The 20,787-nt window shown below is 37.2% G+C and overlaps 1 protein-coding gene across 1 annotated transcript in view; it reads left to right on the forward strand.

The window, feature by feature from the left end:
- Window positions 1-3,534: 3,534 nt before the first annotated feature.
- The window catches only part of LOC134752197 (transferrin-like), a 42,159-nt gene continuing 24,906 nt past the window's right edge, over window positions 3,535-20,787 (forward strand). The window contains exon 1 of the mRNA XM_063687811.1: window positions 3,535-3,695. Within this exon, the coding sequence (XP_063543881.1) occupies window positions 3,632-3,695 (64 nt within the window). The 5' untranslated portion in view covers window positions 3,535-3,631. The remainder of the gene's footprint in view (window positions 3,696-20,787) is intronic.

The raw sequence follows: 20,787 nt of genomic DNA on the forward strand, positions 1-20,787 counted from the left end.
AATATGCAATCTACAAACCATAGAGTAACTTATACTAGAGCGGTACTGTCATAGTAAATTTTGTAACCCCAGTAAATTCACTGCCATCTGTCGACACACTTTAAAACTAAAAATGAAGATTTATAAAAATACGATATTGTAATATAATGTATTATATATTATAATGTATTTAAATATAGATAAATGATTTTTTTTTATTTGCATTAATTATTTTTATGATTTTGACCCATGTTCTTTCCCTGATATGCGTTAAAATTGTTAAATAACAAACGAAACCGTCAACGCCATCTATACGACTGTAGGCCAAAACTAGTAGCGCCCTCTGAACGAGAATCAAGTTTTCTTGATTTTCGAGGCACGTTTTTTCCTTAGACTGTATCCATCTATTACGGAGTTATATCTATCTTTGCTACAAACTAACCTATATTGTTTACTCTATACAAGCTCATACAAAAACACTCAAAGGTACTCATAGTCATTTAATCATTGGTGATATATTTTATTGGCCGGTACTGTATGTTCCTTATAAAAAAACTCGCTACCAAAAATATCTGTAGGACGTAGGACTCAGTATCTTTCGAATCCGGGATACCAATTACTGAGCTACCGAGGATTAAATAAATAAAATAAATAAATATTATAAATATTATAGGGACATTCATACACAAATTGGCTAAGTCCCACGGTAAGCTCAAGAAGGCTTGTGTTGTGGGTACTCAGTCAACGATATATATAATACTTATACAAATACTTAAATACATAGAAAACGTCCATGACTCAGTAACAAATATCTGTGCTCATCACACAAATAAATGCCCTTACCGGGTTCGAACCCAGGACCATCGGCTTCACAGGCAGGGTCACTACCCACTAGGCCAGACTGGTCGTCAAAACCGCTGACAGGGTATAATTTCATTCAATATACTACACAAGCGACCCGCCCCGGCTTCGCACGGGTGCAACTTTACTCTTGAATCACTCTATCTATTAAAAAAACCGCATCAAAATCCGTTGCTTAGTTTTAAAGATCTAAGCATACATAGGGACAGTCAGACAGCAGGTAGCGACTTTGTTTTATACTATGTAGTGATGATATGCCCTTTATTTTTGTTTATTGTGTTTGTATACAATATTATGTATTACCGACACAAAATCTTCAGTTGTTTTATTAATCACCGACACTAAAGTTCTGTCCAAACTGATGTTAAAGGCGCTACCATAATAATCAGGCATCGTAAACTGCGAGCGAAATCCATTGAAGTACTAGGGTCAAGTCAAAGTACGTCATTTCAATGGATTTCGCTCGCAATTTACGATGCCTGTAGGCCGAGCACATGATTGACGCGACAGTATCTCGCCGCGAGATAGACTACCCGTCTTTTACTAACTGTATCAATTAAAGGGGGACGGGTAGTCTATGTCGCGGCGAGATACTCTTGCGCCAATCATGTGCTAGCCCGGCTGATAATAATACATACATAGGTGTACTCGTAAGTACTAAAGAGGTATAACAAAATAATAAATTCTACTATAAAGTGTTGTACTTATCACCTTTATTACAAAAAGCATAGAGCATAGATTGAGATGCATGTCCGATGCAGTATAAAGCATTTTAGTTTTAAATCTCTACCAGTCTGCATTAAAGTTTTACCAGAGACAAGTTAAAGTCGTCGTCAATAGAACTTGCGATCAATGTAAAGAAACCGTTTTACTCTGATTACTTCGTAATCTCGCTCTTTAAAAGGATAACTATGACCTTATCAACAGTCTATATACTTAAATATTTTATTTATATAAATTTTTAGTTAAATTAAATGTTAATTGACGACCGGTCTGGCCTAGTGGGTAGTGACCCTGCCTGCGAAGCCGATGGTCCTGGGTTCGAATCCCGGTAAGGGCATTTATTTGTGTGATGAGCACAGATATTGGTTCCTGAGTCATGGGTGTTTTCTATGTATTTAAGTATTTATATATTATGTATATCGTTGTCTGAGTACCCATAACACAAGCCTTCTTGGGCTTACCGTGGGACTTAGTCAATCTGTGTAAGAATGTCCTATAATATTTATTTATTTATTTATAATTATTAATATTTCAGCGAAAATAACCTTCGTAAATATGTTAGGTTATGTGTCAAACTTTAACAAAATCTGTCATATTTGTTTACATCGTTTGCAAGTTCTATTGACGACGACTTTACTGAAAAACACTTCATGACATTTGCATGCAAATGATGTTCATAAAAAAAATCAGTTTTTTTAATTCATTTCAATTCGTTTATTCGTTTATTTTGGGGTTTCCGCATATATTATTGATAATCATCATCATCATCTGCCTCTCGTTATCATTCATTCATTCATATAATTTTAATTTTAATGTTAATTTTAACTTAGCTATAATTTTATAATTTTATTATTTAATGTAATGTCCCAATGTAATATGATATGATCCTAAGTTGGTCGAAATAAATTATTTTATTATTATTATAATCACGCCTATTTCCCGGAGGGGTAGGCAGAGACCACGGATTTCCACTTACTACGATCCTGACATACCTTTCGCTTCCTTTCCTTCACTTTCATAACATTCCTCGCGTTATCCCGGCATTTTTGCCACGGCTCATGAAAGTTTGGAGTCCGCTTAACAACTAAACACAAGAATTGGCGTAGGCACTAGTTTTTACGAAAGCTACTGCCATCTGACCTTTCAACCCAGAGGGTAGACTAGGCCTTATTGGGATTAGTCCGGTTTCCTCACGATGTTTTCCTTCACCGAAAAGCGAATGGTAAATATCAAATGATATTTCGTAGTTGCAAAAAGCTCATTGGTATGAGCCGGGGGTTGAACTCGCAACAAGTCGCACGCTCTTACCGCTAGGTCACCAAAACATATTATGCGGATTTTAAGGTATGCTTTCTTAATAACATAATTTTCACAAGTTCGCGCTCTACTTAATACCGTCGTCGCTATATATTCAAAGTAACAATGTGCCTGAGAATTAAAAAAAATGCAAAAATTCTCTTTTCCCATAAAATTTTCTTGGTTTTTTTTTCTACACTTTTATTACCAAACTGGTTCGTTTCAATTTCTATGACACTTGAAATAGACGCCAATGTGTGACGTTAATATGAAATGAAACCGTCGTCAACAATTAAGAACGTCGAGTTCTCAGAGAATATCTGAATGGGAACTTTCTAAGTGGCAACTTGCATGAGAATTTTCTTATGAAAGTTACCAGAAATTTCGTTCTTTTTTTCTTTCTTTTTTATTAGTAGGCACAAACGAGACATTACATAACATAAAAGAGATTTAGAGAATGTTCTGCACATTGCATACTAATAGTTAAGTCTAGCCCAGAGTTATAAACATTCCAGTCTTTATCACCTCACTTATCTCTAGATTTACGAAGTATATCTATCTATAGTATACATAAATATGCCGTACGGTTAATCGTTATCTACTCGATATTATATCACCTACATTTACACTGAATTTCGAAATTGATAAGATAACCGTATTATCAAGCAGGATACCTGAAGCTCATACATAGTAGGGCGAGATATCGCGGGCTGTAGATGGTTTTATAAAATAGTGTATATTTAGGATTTTTTAGTACTCTAAGTGTTGTGAAATGGCGCTGAAAAGTTTTATTTTGTTGTCAATGCTTTTGGCCTGCGTGGTCGCGCAAAATAGATGTGAGTATTTTTTGATTGTTTTTGATGATTATGTAAGACAATACCTTGAAGGTTGTTGCTACTTAATGATTAAAGATTGTGACTTTTTAAGTGTGAAAAGTTTAAAAAAAGTACAAAATTTATGCAGGCATTCAGTTTGATAAAAAATTGTTGAAATAATGGATTTATAATATTATATAACCAACAAAAACATTAAACATTATTTTTCTGTCAAACAGAATAAAACAATACGAGCAGTTAGTAGTGCATGACCTGAATTAATGAGTAAACTAAATCTTTAATGCAAGTAAGTGCAGCGTTCTTCGTTGTCTAAAATGTTGCTTCTCTAAAAATTTGGTTTGGCACCGACTTCAAAAACTAAGTTATACTTCTTCTTTTCCTTTGCCTTATCCCACATTAGGTGGGGTCGGCTCTCCTTATCCTTCGGCGCCAAGACGATCTGTCTTGAGTTGTCGGGTTGGGTAGTTGGGCTTTTTCCAATAGTTTGGCCATACTCGTCCACCACGTCAGAGGGGGCCTTCCTCTACCTGTTTTGCCTTCTGGCAGAGCAAGAGCTTTTTGCACGACATGGCCGTCGTCTCTCCGCATAACATGGCCGTACCACCTTAGTCGCGTTTCCGTAAGTTTTTCGGAGATGGGAGTGACTTTGAAGCTGCCTCTGATAAGTTCGTTTCGTATCTTATCTATTCTTGTAACTCCACCTGACCATCTAAGCATTTTCATTTCGGCCACATGTAGCTTTTTGACGTGAGTTTCCTTAACCGGCCAGCACTCAGCACCATACAGCATTGCTGGTCTCACCGCTGTTTTGTACACCTTACCCTTTGTACGTATGGCAAAACTAAGTTATACCTAAGGGTAAAACTAAGTTATACCTGGATGGTTATTAGTTTTCTTTTTATTTGGTATTAATTACTTTTTGATTGTAATTTGTTTTACGACGGGATAGGGACTGGACAAGGTAACATAAAAAAAATTTTTTTGCTTCTCAGAGGGTTCGTTTTTTGAACCTTTTAAAAAAACAACGGAAATGAAAATGACGTTAATTTGGTTTTGTTTTTGTTTTATTCTATTTTTTTATTTATAATAATCGGGCCAGTGGAAATATTATCTTTAATTACAGAAATAAAGGTATACATAATACACTACACTTTTTGGTCCTTCGAACCGGATTGATTAAAATTTTACTATCCTACAAGTTTTTTGTCACGTGATAAGTCTGTGAGTCACTGATCGATCGACACAATTAATAATCATGATGACGATAATATTCTCCGAAAGTCTTTGATGTGCCGTCAAAATAGAAACCCACATAAGTACCTTTACCCGGAGTCACTGACAGTGTCGACACTGACATAGTGAACACTGACATATACGTTATCGTCTACGTAACTTACTGTCCGTGCGCCAATTCCGTGCATTCGGAGGTCGAGGAAGTGGTAGGATGTGCGCGGCGCCCGTATGTACAAAATGACACGACTCTGTCATAACATAACGCCCAACATTCCTAACATTCCTCAGCCGTGCACGGAATACGCGCGCGGACAGTACTTTCTATTGCATCTCGCTCGTCAGTACGAGCTCGTATGTCAGTACTTACCACAATTCAAGCCTTCTTGAGCTTACCTTATTAGGTTTAATTTATGTAAAAAATGTACTATAATATTAATTTACAATTTATTTATTTATTTACAATTTCTTGTAGCACGCATCTATCACAGTTTCCCAATGCGATAATTAATTGAACAAAAAACGGACAAGTGTGAGTCGGACTCGCCCACCGAGGGTTCCGTACTTTTTAGTATTTGTTGTTATAGCGGCAACAGAAATACATCATCTGTGAAAATTTCAACTGTCTATAGTTATCATGGTTCATGAGATACAGCCTGGTGACAGACAGACGGACAGCGGAGTCGTAGTAACAGGGTCCCGTTTTTACACTTTGGGTACGGAATCCTAAAGAAAAGAACTCACTTCACATAACAATACCTACTCCATCATTTTATGGTTTTTCATCAGTAGTTCCACTCACCAACGTCGCTCGATAGATGTACCTTTAATACCTATATTTATTGAGTTCCCTCGATTTCCAATAATAAAGTAAATTTTCCCATATACTCTTTAATCTGTATTATTTTGCTCTATTGTGACGTGCAATAGAGTATTTTGACCACACCAGCTCGGCTCGGTAGCTCTCTCTACGAGCAACTACGAGTATTCTTCCAAAGAGTGGCAAACTTAATTTGATGCAAATTTTGAGTTCTCAGGTTGGCTAATGGATTTTTAAGTGAATGATTATGGAGGATTATGGCAGTTTACACTCAGTACAGTGATCGTCTGGTTCTTAGAAGGAAAACATTCGTCATATATCAGTCATAAAAGCTTACACATAATGACATACCACCGTCTGAATCGTGATTCAGCCGCCGCGCCTAGCGCTCAATAATCGTATCGCAGTCACTGATACTGATAACTGTTATCAGCGTAAAGGACACTGTATGATACTTACTTACTGGACATGTTTGTACATATTGGCAATGAACTAAAAATCGCAGATGTTTCTGGAATCTGGACTGAGGTTGGCCGGTCTAAGTATTTGCAGGTGGTGCCAACATAACTTGCCCTGTTAATCCCTAGAATTGTGTTAATTTTTTAATGGAATTTTATGCCCTGGATGTAGCCCTTTAAACCAAATCTCATAGAAAAACCCGGTGAGAGTCGGACTCGCGCACGAAGGCTTCCGTACCATTACGCGCAAAAACGGCAATAAAATCACGTTAGTTGTATGGGAGCCCCACTTAAATATTTATTTTATTCTGTTTTTAGTATTTGTTCAACTGTCTAGCTATCACGGTTCATGAGATACAGCCGGGTGACAGACAGACGGACAGTGAAGTCTTAGTAATAGGGTCCCGTTTTTACCCTTTGGGTACGGAACCCTAAAAAAACATGAATGTAACACACCATGTAATAATTGATCCAAAGTTAACATTACTTATCGAGTTATCAACGCATACCGTTATCAGATAATAAATAAAGGGGGAAGAAACGGTATTTCGTCATGTTGCCATGCAAATATACCATGTACTACCTAAGCACAATGAGGATATAATTAGATAGAGGGGTACTGTCATAGTAAATTTTGTAACCGCTGTAAATTCACTGCCATCTATCGACATACTTTAAATAACAAACAAAACCGCCAACGCCCTCTATACGAGACTAGGCCAAAACAAGTGGCGCTCTCTGATCGAGAATCAAATTTTCGTGATTTTCGAGGCACGTTTTTTCCTTAGACTGTATCCATCTATTACGGAGTTATATCTATCTTTGCTAAGCATAATATTATATTAAGAGGATAGTCCACGGCCGCTTCTTCATACAATCTTAGTCCCCGTTTTCCTCTCTGGATATTAGCATTATGGAAGATGTTTTGATGTATATTAACCATAGCTATGCCCCTGTTTAACTTTTTTGTTTTTATTTTATTTGTGTATATATTAGGAGCGAAAAACAGATTTTTCCCCTCACTAGCTCGGAAAGCCGTCTATTATCCTTTAAAACAAGCGGGGAAAAACGCATTTTATCCACTAGTGGGGAAAGTAATTTGACCTTGGATGGAGCGTGTTTAAGTAGCTTGACAGATAACAAAACGTAAAACGCTCATAATAATGGTTCGTTCGATATTAATTATCATTAAATAAATGGTTTGAGAATCTAATAAAAAATACCAAATTTAGCTTTATTTAATAATTTTAAGTCATAAACCTTAAAATTCCATAAGAAACATTTGATTATTTATAATGTTGTTAAATATAATTCTGAACGCACAAGTTGAGTCGATGCAATTTCAAAACGCATCGTTGACATTTCATACGTCAGAACAGAAATGTCAACATTGTCAACGAAATTTTTACTGTTCTTCTCACCGACTCACGAAAAAATCAGAATTTCTAGTGTTTTCTGTTATAATATCGTAAAAAAATTAGTGATTCCAGTGATGAAGATGATCTAACGCCTGTGGATGTTGCACTTTCCTCGCTATAGTGAGGGGAAAAGTTTTGTGTTACACACGGGTGCAAATGTATTTTACTTCTCGTGTGTTGAAACACTCGCTACGCTCAGGATTCTATTTTAGAACCACTCGCTTCGCTCGTGGTTCAACTATAGAATCCTTTCGCTTGCTCATGTTTCAATTCCACACTCGCGGGTAAAATACAACTTTGCACCCTTGTATAACAAATAACTATTATACGATACGATCATTTATTGATAAAATAGTTATTTGTTATACAAGGGTGCAAAGTTGTATTTTACCCGCGAGTGTAGAATTGAAACACAAGCTAGCGAAAGGATTCTATAGGTGAACCACGAGCGAAGCGAGTGGTTCTAAAATAGAATCCTGAGCGTAGCGAGTGTTTCAACACACGAGAAGTAAAATACATTTGCGCCCGTGTATAACACAAAACTTTTCACCTCACTATAGCGAGGAAAATGCAACATCCACAGGCGTTAGATCATCTTCATCACTGGAATCACTCATTTCTTTACGATATTACAACAGAAAACTCTGGAAGTTGTGTATTTTTACGCGAGTCGGTGAGAAAAGTTTTTTAGTAAAAAATGTGTTGACAATGTTGACATTTCTGACGTATGAAATGTCAACGATGCGTTTTGAAATTGCATCGACTCAACTTGTGCGTTCAGAATTATATTTATCATCTTATAAAAACATACGTTTCTTATGGAATTTTAAGGTTTATGACTTAAAATCATTAAATAAAGCTAAATTTGGTTTTTTTAATTAGATTCTCAAACCATTTATTTAAAGATAATTAATATCGAACGAATCATTATCATAAACGATTTACGTTTTGTTATCTGTCAAGCTACTTAAACACGCTCCATCCAAGGTCAAATTACTTTCCCCACTAGTGGATAAAATGCGTTTTTCCCCGCTTGTTTTAAAGGATAAAAGACAACTTTCCGAGCTAGTGAGGGGAAAAATATTTTTCTCCCCTCACTAGCTCGGAAAGTTGTCTTTTATCCTTCAATACAAGCGGGGAAAAACGCGTTTTATCCACTAGTGGGGAAAGTAATTTGACCTTGGATGGAGCGTGTTTAAGTAGCTTGACAGATAACAAAACGTAAAACGCTCATAATAATGATTCGTTTGATATTAATTATCATTAAACAAATGGTTTGAGAATCTAATAAAAAATACCAAATTTAGCTTTATTTAATGATTTTATGTCAAACCTTAAAGTTCCATAAGAAACGTTTGATTTTTAATAATGATGTTAAATATAATTCTGAGCGCACAAGTTGAGTCGATGCAATTTCAAAACGCATCATTGACATTTCATACGTCAGAAATGTCAACATTGTCAACAAAATTTTTACTTAAAAACTTCTCACGTAAAAATACAGAATTTCCAGTTTTTTGTTATAATATCGTAAAAAAATGAGCGATTTTAGTGATGAAGATGATCTAACGCCTGTGGATGTTGCACTTTCCTCTCTATAGTGAGGTGAAAAGTTTTGTGTTACACACGGGTGCAAATGTATTTTACTTCTCGTGTTTCAATTCCACACTCGCGGGTAAAATACAACTTTGCACCCTTGTATAACAAATAACTATTTACATGTGGTACTACGTAAACGAAAAAGAGCCAACAGGAGCCGAGACCAAACTCAATTTTGAGATTTGAAAGAGAATATCGTCGTCGCGCTGACGGGGGCGGTACCGCGTACCGAGGGACTATCCCAGTGTGTGTGGTGCACGCACACCGACGCGCACGTTATTTGCGCTCCTCGCCGGCCTCACGCCGCTCGCGTTTTTAGTAACTAAATTCAATATCCTTCTACAACCTGCAATCTAATTAACATTTCGAGTTACAGAATAGTAAAAAAACATAACACAATATGGACATACAAGAAAACATTGTTGTATAAAAACATACAAGATAACGGCTGTTAAATTAATCCAATTAAATATTTTTAAATATGATAAACAAAAATATTAAATTATAGTCGTGAGTATTTTAAAAGTAAAACTCCCTTATACCTTGATTTTAAACAAAGTATTTTACTTATAACTTACTTGGTTCGTATGAATTAGTGACATACCTAATTAAAAAAGAAAGCTATAACTCCCTCGGGAACAATATAGGCCTTTTCCCTTCAGTACACCTGCATGAAATAAGATCTTTTCGAGCAAGCGTCTTGAAAAACAAATTTGCCGCTCTTCGGCTCCGTTGAATAGAAAAAAAGAAAGCCTCAGGTTAGATAAAATTATCATAATAAAGAAACATGTGACATGTGATATTTCTTACTTTGATGTAATTATACAGTTTTATTGATGGTCCGTTTTTTTATTTATGTGTCAGATTTTGATAAAAATAGGTATAAATTGAAGAGCTCCTAATTCTGATCGGAATAAATATGAAACCCAATAAATAAATAAATAATAATAAATATTAAATCAATATTATAGGACATTCTTACACAGATTGACTAAGTCCCACGGTAAGCCCAAGGAGGCTTGTGTTATGGGTACTCAGACAACGATATACATAATATATAAATACTTAAATACAAATAGAAAACACCCATGACTCAGGAACAAATATCTGTGCTCATCATATCATATCATCGAACCCAGGACCATCGGCTTCACAGGCAGGGTCACTACCTCCTAGGCCAGACGACCGGTCGTCGCCCAATATTTTGGGACAATAGTCTAGTCTACAAAAGGTTCAAGGTGGTGAAAAAAATAGTGTAAGCTGTTCGCATAAAAAAACCGCAAATCGATGTACAGGTTAGCCGTTTGGTACACGTATATACTAGTCAAAACAAAATTTTTGACCCGCAGTTCCTAAAAAAAAATCCCTTAGGGGAGTGCTGAAACCTTTTTTTGTATAAAAAAAAAATTTTTTTTAAACCTATCGTATACTTCTCATCTATCATACGAAAGGGCTTTTTGAAGCGATTCTGAAAATATACCACATCATTGCATTTTAGCCATTTTTAGGGTTCCGTAGCCAAATGGCAAAAAACGGAACCCTTATGGATTCGTCATGTCTGTCTGTCTGTCGTCCGTCCGTATGTCACAGCCACTTCTTTCCGAAACTATAAGAACTGTTGAAACTTGGTAAGTAGATGTATTCTGTGAACCGCATTAAGATTTTCACTTAAAAATAGGAAAAAAAAATTTTAGGGGTTCCCCATACTTAGAACTGAAACCCAAAATTTTTTTTTTTTTTCATCAAACCCATACGTGTGTGGTATCTATAGATAGGTCTTCAAAAATGATATTGAGGTTTCTCATATATTTTTTTTCTAAACTGAATAGTTTGCGCGAGACCGAGAGACACTTCCAAAGTGGTAAAATGTGTAACCCCCCCTCTAACTTCTAAAATAAGAGAATGATAAAACTGAAAAAATATATGATGTACATTACCTTGCCAACTTTTACCGAGAACTGGTTTGAACGAGATCTAGTTAGTAGTTTTTTTTTTATACGTTATAAATCGTAAACCGCAATTTACCTTTCACTCACGTTTCACATAAAAATACATTGTTTAAATTGTGTAATGTACGGAACCCTCGGCGCCCGATTCCGATTCGCACTTGGCCGGTTTTTTCTTAAATTGAAAGAAAAAGAATTTTCAAAACATACCAAGTTTGGGCTCCTCCAGATACGATATGGCTGATTTTTTTTGTACAAATGATACGTGATATCCTCATATGTAACCCCAAAAAAGCAATAAAAAATTTATTTAGTTTTTTTTTTCAATACAAAGTGACACAGTTCTACTTAACCCTTTAACTTGACCCCAAACTTGGTGTGTTTTGAAAATTCTATTTGTTTTAATTTACAAAAAAATGGCTAAAATGTAATGATGTGGTATAATTTTAGAATCGCCTCAAAAAGCCCTTTCGTATGATACCACACACGATAGGTTTTTGGAAAAAAAATATATTTTTTTTTTCATACAAAAAAAATGTTTTAGCATACCCCTCCTAAGGGATTTTTTTTTAGAAACTGCGGGTCAAAAATTTTGTTTTGACCTCTTAGTATGCGTGTGCCAAACGGCTAACCTGTACATCGATTTGCGGTTTTTCTTTGAAATTGGGCTTGTACGGCTGCCACTAATAGAGATACTAACTCCTAAAAATACGTATGATACCTCATTGGATTCAGAATGATGTCTTGAAAAATGTATTCGAAGCGTTTATTCCCACATAAAAAAAGTTCAAAGCTATTAACAAAAAACGGCCAAGTGCGAGTCGGTTCCGTACCATTACGCAAAAAACGGCAAAAAATCCCGTTTGTTGTTTGGGAGCCCCACTTAAAAAAATATTTTATTCTGTTTTTAGTATTTGTTGTTATAGCGGCAACAGAAATATATCATCCGTAAATATTGCAACTTTTTAGCTATCACGGTTCACGAGATACAGCCTGGTGACAGACGGACAGGCAGATTGACAGACAGACAGACAGATATTATTTTAAAGGTATTAAATATTCTTTTAAAAATTAGGAAATAATATGGTGTATTTAAAACATATCATGGAATATACTACGGTTATAAATTGATATTATGTAAAGTAATTTTTTCAACAAGTTAGGCAATTATTAAGTAACCACATTTTTTTCGAACTTTCGTCTTTGTTGTAAATTAAAAAAAAAAGAAAATAATTGGCGTAAAAAGTATTTCGCCTCGTGGAGCCCCTTTCATGAGATCACGTCACAAAAGTTTTAATAAAATTAATACTTTGTTTAAAATAAATTTTTGAATAATAGTGAAAATTGTAAAATATAAAGCAATATAATTATTGCGCGGATACCAGGTTCCGCAAGGGCAGTGGAAAATAAACAGTCACTGTTCGCATATCAATTTGTTTTATTGTCTTGAATACACAAATATACTTGTAAAATAGGGAGCCACGTCCGATCATCAGCGTAGTCGATACCAAAGAGAATAGATAAATTCATAGTGACATATACAGAAAGGAGGTTAGGTGTGATACACACATGCGTAGGTATTATAAGGGTGCTAATACAATATTTCTAACACTTCCCCTCATACTTATAAGACCAATGCATAAACACAACATGAGCACACAGAACATTATACAAAACAAGAATAAGTTATCAATGTGTATTGGCACATCCCTGATAAAAGGCTTGAACTCAATATAATATCAATTATATCAGTTTACATTTACAATAATGCTTGCCTTAAGTAGAGACTAACTCTATCCATATACACATTCGTATAATAACATGCTTTCACACGACACAAACATGGACAAAGTGAAGAGACAGTGCATGCTATTTTTACGATTGCACATGTACATTTGTAAGCAAAATAAACTATTATATAATGACCTTACTTTCACACATGCAAACATACCTAATTATCTAACTTTATGTTCATGCTCTGAATGAATTTAGAATGTTTACATAGACTCAGCGGTTTGGTAAGTACATCGGCTATCATTTCTTCGGTTGGTAAGTATTTTACTGTTAACACATTATTATGTACCAAGTCCTTTATGTGGTGATACCGTACATCTATGTGCTTAGTACGCTTATGTGAATATTCTTTACAAAGTAAAAGCTTGTGCGCGCTCTGATTGTCATTAAACACAGTGATGTAAGGTTTCACATGTAAAATTTCAAACAAAATATTCTTGATGAAACATAGGTCTTTACATACATCATTAATTGAAATGAATTCACTTTCTGTAGAACTAAGTGCAACACACCGCTGTTTGCGTGATTCCCAATGTATACAGTTCGAGCCTAACTTTATTACAAAACCAGTATAAGAACGTCTATCTACATCATTAGCCCAGTCGGCATCAGCATATGCGGTTAAATTCAATTCTCTACTCTTTATAAAATATAAGGAATAGTTAATTGTTCCCGCTAGATATCTCAAAATCCGTTTCGCTGCAAGCCAATGACTTTTATTAAACTTTGAATTATACTGACTCAAATGGCTACAAGCATATGCTATGTCTGGCCTGGTACAAACAGCTAAGTACATCAAGGAACCAATAAGTTCTCTATAATTATAGGTTTCATCACATAAGTTTTCTCCATCAGTTTCAAATTTACATCCTACAGACATAGGTGTAGAAACAGGTTTACAATTTTCCATATTAAACCGCTTAAGTACTTTCATAATATAGTCACTTTGATCCAACTTCAATACATCTCCCTCCCTTACGACATTGATGCCTAGACAACTCTTTAAGTTTCCTAAGTTTTTACAATGAAACTTACTTTGTAGTATATTAAAAAGATTATTTTTACAAGAGTCGTTATTAGAGAAAATGTAAAAGTCGTCTACATAAAGTGCAACTATTACTAAGCTATTTTTATCTTTACTTATATAGATACAAGGTTCATGTCTACTTTGAATAAACCCATTTTCACACAGTATTCTATTTACTTTGTTATTCCAAATTCTACTAGCTTGTTTAAGACCATAGATCCCTTTTTGCAACAAACAAACTTTATTTTTATGGTTATGATTAAAGCCTGGTGGAAGTTCCATATAAATGGTTTCCTCAAGGTCTCCATTGAGAAAAGCTGTGGTCACATCAATGTGATCTATGCTTAAATTATACTCACAAGCTAAAGCAAACAATATTCTCATTGTACTATGTCTTACAACTGGTGAAAATGTGTCTTTATAGTCCACACCAGGGACTTGTGTATAACCCATGGCAACAAGGCGCGCTTTAAATTTATCAAAATTACCCGATGCATCTGTTTTAATTTTATATACCCATTTTGACTTTATTACATTAATGTTATGTGGCCTATCAACTAATCTCCAAACTTTATTAGCTATGAGAGAGTCATACTCACACTTCATTGCGGTAGACCATTCTGCACCAAGGGGACCAGTGACAGCATCCTTATACGATAGGGGTACATCTAGATTGCAGACAGACGCAGCGTTGTGCGCTACCATGGAGTAGTCTGACGTATAATCAGCATACCTTTTGGGTTTTTGTGACCTTGTAGTACGTACGGGACGTGAGGAATGTACAGCCGGCGCATCAGCTGGGGGCAGGGCTTCCCCTGAATGTGACGGTCGCGGCGACAGCACTATAGACTCGCTCGACGAGTCACCTGAGCCTGAAGTAGAGCAGCCTGGCTCCTCATTCTCGCTTCCGGTACAGAATTCCTCTGAATCTGAAAACGCCATGGAAGAATCATCAGTTTTTTGATTATACATATGTTCTTCACTTCTTGAGTTACAGATTGGAATTTGCTCATTTTGAATAGACATTGAATCCTCATCAGTTTGACTAGAAACTAAATTTTCATTACTATCACTAGGGATTTCAATTACATTATCCTGACTAGGAATTAAATTATCATTATTTTCAATATTATTATGACTAGATTTAGCATTATCATTATAAGTAAATTCAAATTCATAAAATATATTCTCATTGTCAGATTGGTTAAAACTTAGTTTATCTAAGTTGTTGTAAAATGTATCTTCTAAAAACACAACATTTCGAGACAAAATTACTTTCTTAGGGTTCAGTGGGTCCAAAAGCCTAAAACCTTTTGTTGTTTCACTGTAACCAACAAAAATATAAGGTTTGCTTCTAGGATCAAGTTTGCGACGATTTTCTTTAGGTATTAAGGAATAGGCAATACAGCCAAAGACGTGAAGATGCCTGAGGTCTGGTGTAGTACCTGTCCAGAGCTCTTCAGGAGTACGTCCCGACAATGCACTTGTTGGACTCCTATTCTTTAAGTATGCGGCAGTCATAACTGCTTCACCCCAAAAACGCTTGCTGAGACCAGCTTCATATAGCATACATCTAGCTTTGTCAAGAAGAGTCCTATTCAGTCTCTCAGCAACACCACACTGCTGATGGCAATAAGGTACACTCTTCTGATGAACAATACCCTCTTTTCTAAGAAAATCAGCAAAACTTTTGTTACAATATTCAGACCCAAAATCTGTCCGAAGTGTTTTAATTGGCAATCCTAATTGTTTTTCTACCAAATTCTTATAAGTAATAAAATGTTCAATTACCTCGGATTTATGACGCATGAGGAAGATGTGTGACTTCCTGGTGTAGTCGTCAGTCATGGTTACCATGAACCTCGCACCGCCAATGCTGTCTTCTTGAAACGGACCTGCTACATCACTATGCACAAGTTGCAAAGGTTTGTTTGCACGTGTAGCCTCGCCCACGGGATACGGCAAGGAAACTTGCTTCCCAAGCAGACAGGTCTCACACTTTACACCAGAAGTTTCCTGAAATTTGATGCCGGTTGCAGGATCATCCCTTAAAGTACACATGCTTTTAAAGCTAAGGTGACCTAAACGGGAATGTAGAAGTTGAACTGGCAGAGAAGAAACAGCTACATTAGCACTCTGTGTATTTTGCCTATTATGCAAGAACATGGAAGAGTGCACTTCTTGCGAAGTTCCTTTCCCTTGACTACACCCAACCCATTCATATAAACCATTCCTATTAAATGCCGAGGTAATAGGGTTGCCATGAATTTTACAACTATTATATATATTACATTTATCTTTGGTAAAAACTACAGTATAGCCTATATCACACAATTTACTCACAGATAACAAATTAGCGGTCAAGTTAGGGACATATAATACCTTATTAAGTTTATCGATGACACCACCCACTAGTAGTTCCCCGACACCTTCAGCTGATATAGAGTCATCATTGGCCAGAGTCACTTTACTTCCTTCGCCCGGCAACTCCTTGTAGTCCTTCAGGATTGTCTTGTCATTGCAAAGATGATTGGAGCAACCAGAGTCCAGGTAAAAGGTTGACTTCTTAGCAAATAATGCTTTCGATGACTCGGTAGCTAGAAGTGACCGATTCTTCACCTTGTCTTTCCTATATTTGAAGCATTTGCTTTTTACGTGGCCTCCTTTTCCGCAGTAGTGACAAATAACTTGCTTTTGTTGTCTCGGTGTTGCACTGACGGAATGATTTCTTGCCTTGGAAAACATAGCGGCTTCATCCACATAGGAAGATCCTTCCTTTTTCCGCGATTCTTCTTGGAGAAGGCGAGATCTCACCATGTCAGCGGTGAGGTTGTTGTCGGCAATATTCGCAGTCTCGAGGTTGCTTACCAGGGCGTCGTATTCATCTGGCAGTCCGCTAAGAAGTAGTTCCACCACTTCTTTGTCTTCAATATTTTTATCAATGTCCGCTAGTTGATGCACGAGCGACATCACCGCTTCCAGGTAACGGGACATGCAATTAAATTGCTTATATTCTATACGATGCAACTGCCGCAAGAGCAGCACGCGCCTGTACAGACCTTTATTCTCAAATACCGATTTGAGGTTATCCCATGCTTCCTTTGAAGTAGTAGCCTGTCGAATGTGTTGTAGGCACGCGGTCGACACGCTGAGACCGATGCGAGCCAATGCTCGTTTGACGTGCGACGGGTCCACGTCTGTCCCTTCCACAGTCTCCCACAAGCCGTCGAGGGTCAGCAGCATCCTGATCTGGTACTTCCACGTCTGGTAGTTTTCAGAGCCTCGCAGCTTTTCAATTGATTGGCTGGAGTAGCTTGGAGAATGATTCAACTCGGCGGCCATGATAAATGCGCTTACCGGCGATCCGAAGTAGAACCCACGTGGAGACGGCGTGACAGTGAACAGCGAGTGTAAATCGTGACTGTGCCCAGAACCTATTGCGCGGATACCAGGTTCCGCAAGGGCAGTGGAAAATAAACAGTCACTGTTCGCATATCAATTTGTTTTATTGTCTTGAATACACAAATATACTTGTAAAATAGGGAGCCACGTCCGATCATCAGCGTAGTCGATACCAAAGAGAATAGATAAATTCATAGTGACATATACAGAAAGGAGGTTAGGTGTGATACACACATGCGTAGGTATTATAAGGGTGCTAATACAATATTTCTAACAATAATAATACGTACTTAGATCTGATACTTTTCTAAATAAAGAATGAATAAACTAAATTGTGTAATTAATTTTTAGTGCAAATCACCACAATTTGCTTCTAAAGAGCAAATCTGTGACCAAAAATTATATATAGTTTTAATTTTTCGTTCGTATATTCAGATTTGTGTATGAAAATGTGAAACTATTATTTCTAAAATAAATTATTCGTCCCTAATTTACACAAAATTTATACCAAATTTGATCTCATATCAAGAGATAGGTAGAAATAGAGGCAAACTGGACCGCAGAAGCCGACTTTTCCCCTCCCTTTTTGGGGGGTAGCCAGGACTTAATCTCGTAGCTAGTGCGTCAGCTCAGCTTTGTATGAACCAAGGAATAATAAATAGTGTTAAACGATATCCCCTGAGGCCAAAGTGCATACTCACTTTACTTACTTCGCCTACTAAGAGGCAAATCGCGACTTTGTTATGGTTTATCGATAACTTATCACATCACTAGATTATCGACTTTCAATGTCGACTATTGCCCATCACTTTTCTGTCCGTGTACGTATTTAGAAACTTGACCCCGCCCCTAAAATTAGTGCGATAAGGACAACTGCAGCTTAGGCGAAAAATCCTGCGTAAAAATCTCAAAAATCGAGGTTTCGTACTCGACTGTTTCCTCCTCCAAAACTTAAGCAATCGTAACCAAATTTGGAAATCTAAATGATTATGAAATTGTCTGTGTCGGACTGTTTTGATTTTTTGGCTAATTGATACCAGTTTTGAATACCACGCCTCTCATTGCGGCATAGTCAGTGAGGCCATTTTTGGCCATGTTTGAAGGGCTCTAGCGCCTTAAAAAACAAAAATATCAAAAAAAGCAAAACACACCGACACAGATATTGACAATATTAATCTGTGTTGAAAAAATCATTCCTCTAGCTTCAAAAACCAGGGAGGAAACAGTCGAGTACGTTTGTATGGAGAAATGACCACTCCTGTTGGCTCTTACTAGAGCTTTCGGTGATGATCTTTGCACACTGCAAAAAACTAAACCTTTACCTTTAAAGTCTCGAATACTTAAGGATGACTCACGTTAGACCGGGCCGTGTCCGGGCCGGAGCTTCCGGCGCTTACTTTTCTATGACATGACAGGTGATCACGTGATGCTTTCTATAGAAAACGAAGCTCCGGTCCGGACACGGCCCGGTCTAACGTGATTCATCCTTTAAGCTTACACCATTTATAGATGAGGACGGACTACTACGTCGGTGGTCGTATTCAGAATTCTTCAGTCAGTTACACGCAAAAGCACCCCGCATTAGATGCTAAACACATATTTACGAAGCCGCTTTTTCAGCGTGAGCATAATAAATGAAATGAAATAAAAATGAAATGAAAGCATTTATTTCGGATACAAATAATCCATATTATGTTAGTATATAGTAACTTATATTAGGTGTGTTAGTAGAAAGTATAATTATAATTACAATAAAACTTTGCATGGACCTGTTAAACTAATACTAAATAATCTAAGCAATTAATTTTGGCATATACGCGGGAGAGGTTTAGCTAGGAGTACGGTAAATAAATGTAAAAGGTGTTGGATTATGAAAGCAAAAACTGTAAATTAATTAATGGGGAACTTACCTGAAACCAGTCACGCGGCGTGACTCTGGTTACAGGTCACGCCAAGGTAACATAACCAAGGCTTACTTAGCTCTTTTCGTTTGTTTTTCGACAAGGACTTTACATTTAGAACTCGTAAGTAGTCTTTCTACTGACGCTTTTATTCAATGAATCCGACGGTTTATATCTCGTCGTGGTTATCCATGCGAGATTCATTGCGATAACGGTTCAAATTTTGAGGGTGCGAGTAACGAACTTGCTTCCTTTCTAAAGTCTATCAATCGTTCTGTAGCTTCGTGGGAGGCTAATGAGGGTATAAAATTCGGCTTATTCTCCACATTTCGGAGGGATATGGAAGCCGGAGTCAAGTCAGGCAAATTCCATATGGCGCGAGTCCTATTTAATACCCACATGACGTTTGAAGAGTTGTCAACGCTTTTAATAAAATTGAAGCCATCTTGAATTCGCGGCCGCTGACCTATTATCGACCGATCCCAACGACCTGGAGCCATTTACGCCAGGAAATGTGATCGGCCAGTCACTCCGAACCTGTTGGGCATCAACCCAAATCGGCTAAGCAGATACGAGCACATCGAGCAAATGCGGCAGCAATTTTGGAATCGCTGGCACAAGGAGTTTCTGGCCGAGGAACGGATTAAGTGGAAGGTCGACACAACAACTTCAAGTTAAAGACGTGGTTGTCGTTAAAGAGGCAAACGTCTCTCTAATGAAATGGAAAATGGGCCGAATAGTTAAGTATGTATGACGTATGTAAACACTTTATACTACCAATAACAATTGCTTGCGATTTCTGTGCGTTAACTCTTAAACCGAAATTATACGCCCAGCCGCGAAGTTGTTCCCCGGACAAGACAACGTATCCAGAGTAGAGGATGTTGGCACGGCACATGACATAATACGAAGAGCAGTTCATCGTCTATGTCCACTACCCAAATCGGAAGAAGCTTTCTTCGTCCTCGAGGCTCTACCTCCTCGAAGGGGGAGCATGTTAGCGCCTCCTTGGTGCTACCTTCATGCGTTGCTGGCCGCTGATCGCCGTATTAATTTTGAATTCAGTTTATTGACATTGACCATATAAACCAATTTTGTTCCTTCGGTGGGATAGATAGATATTTTTACTAAGAAGAAGAAATGTATGAATTTCGTTTACCAAAACGTAAAAATATTATAATAACGTTGATATGTTTGAACGATTGTATGTTCTCGAACAGTCCACTCGCCAGTCGAGTCGTCAGGCCAGCCGTCATCAGTCCACGTGTCAGTCCAGACGGGAACGTCAGTCCACGTGTCAGTCCAGACGGGAACCCGGTCGTCAACCCAGTCGTCAGGCCAGCAGCCACGCCATCAGTCGTTAATCCAGTTGGCAGCCCAATGTCAGTCTAGCGTCAATCCAGTATCAGTCCAGTGTCAGTCCAGTGCCAGTCCAGTGTCAGTCCAGTGTCAGTCCAGATTCAGTCCAGTGTTTTTTGTAATCTGGTTATTTTTATT

Source organism: Cydia strobilella, chromosome 24 (assembly GCF_947568885.1).
Source record: "Cydia strobilella chromosome 24, ilCydStro3.1, whole genome shotgun sequence".
NCBI classification, from domain to species: Eukaryota; Metazoa; Arthropoda; class Insecta; order Lepidoptera; family Tortricidae; genus Cydia; species Cydia strobilella.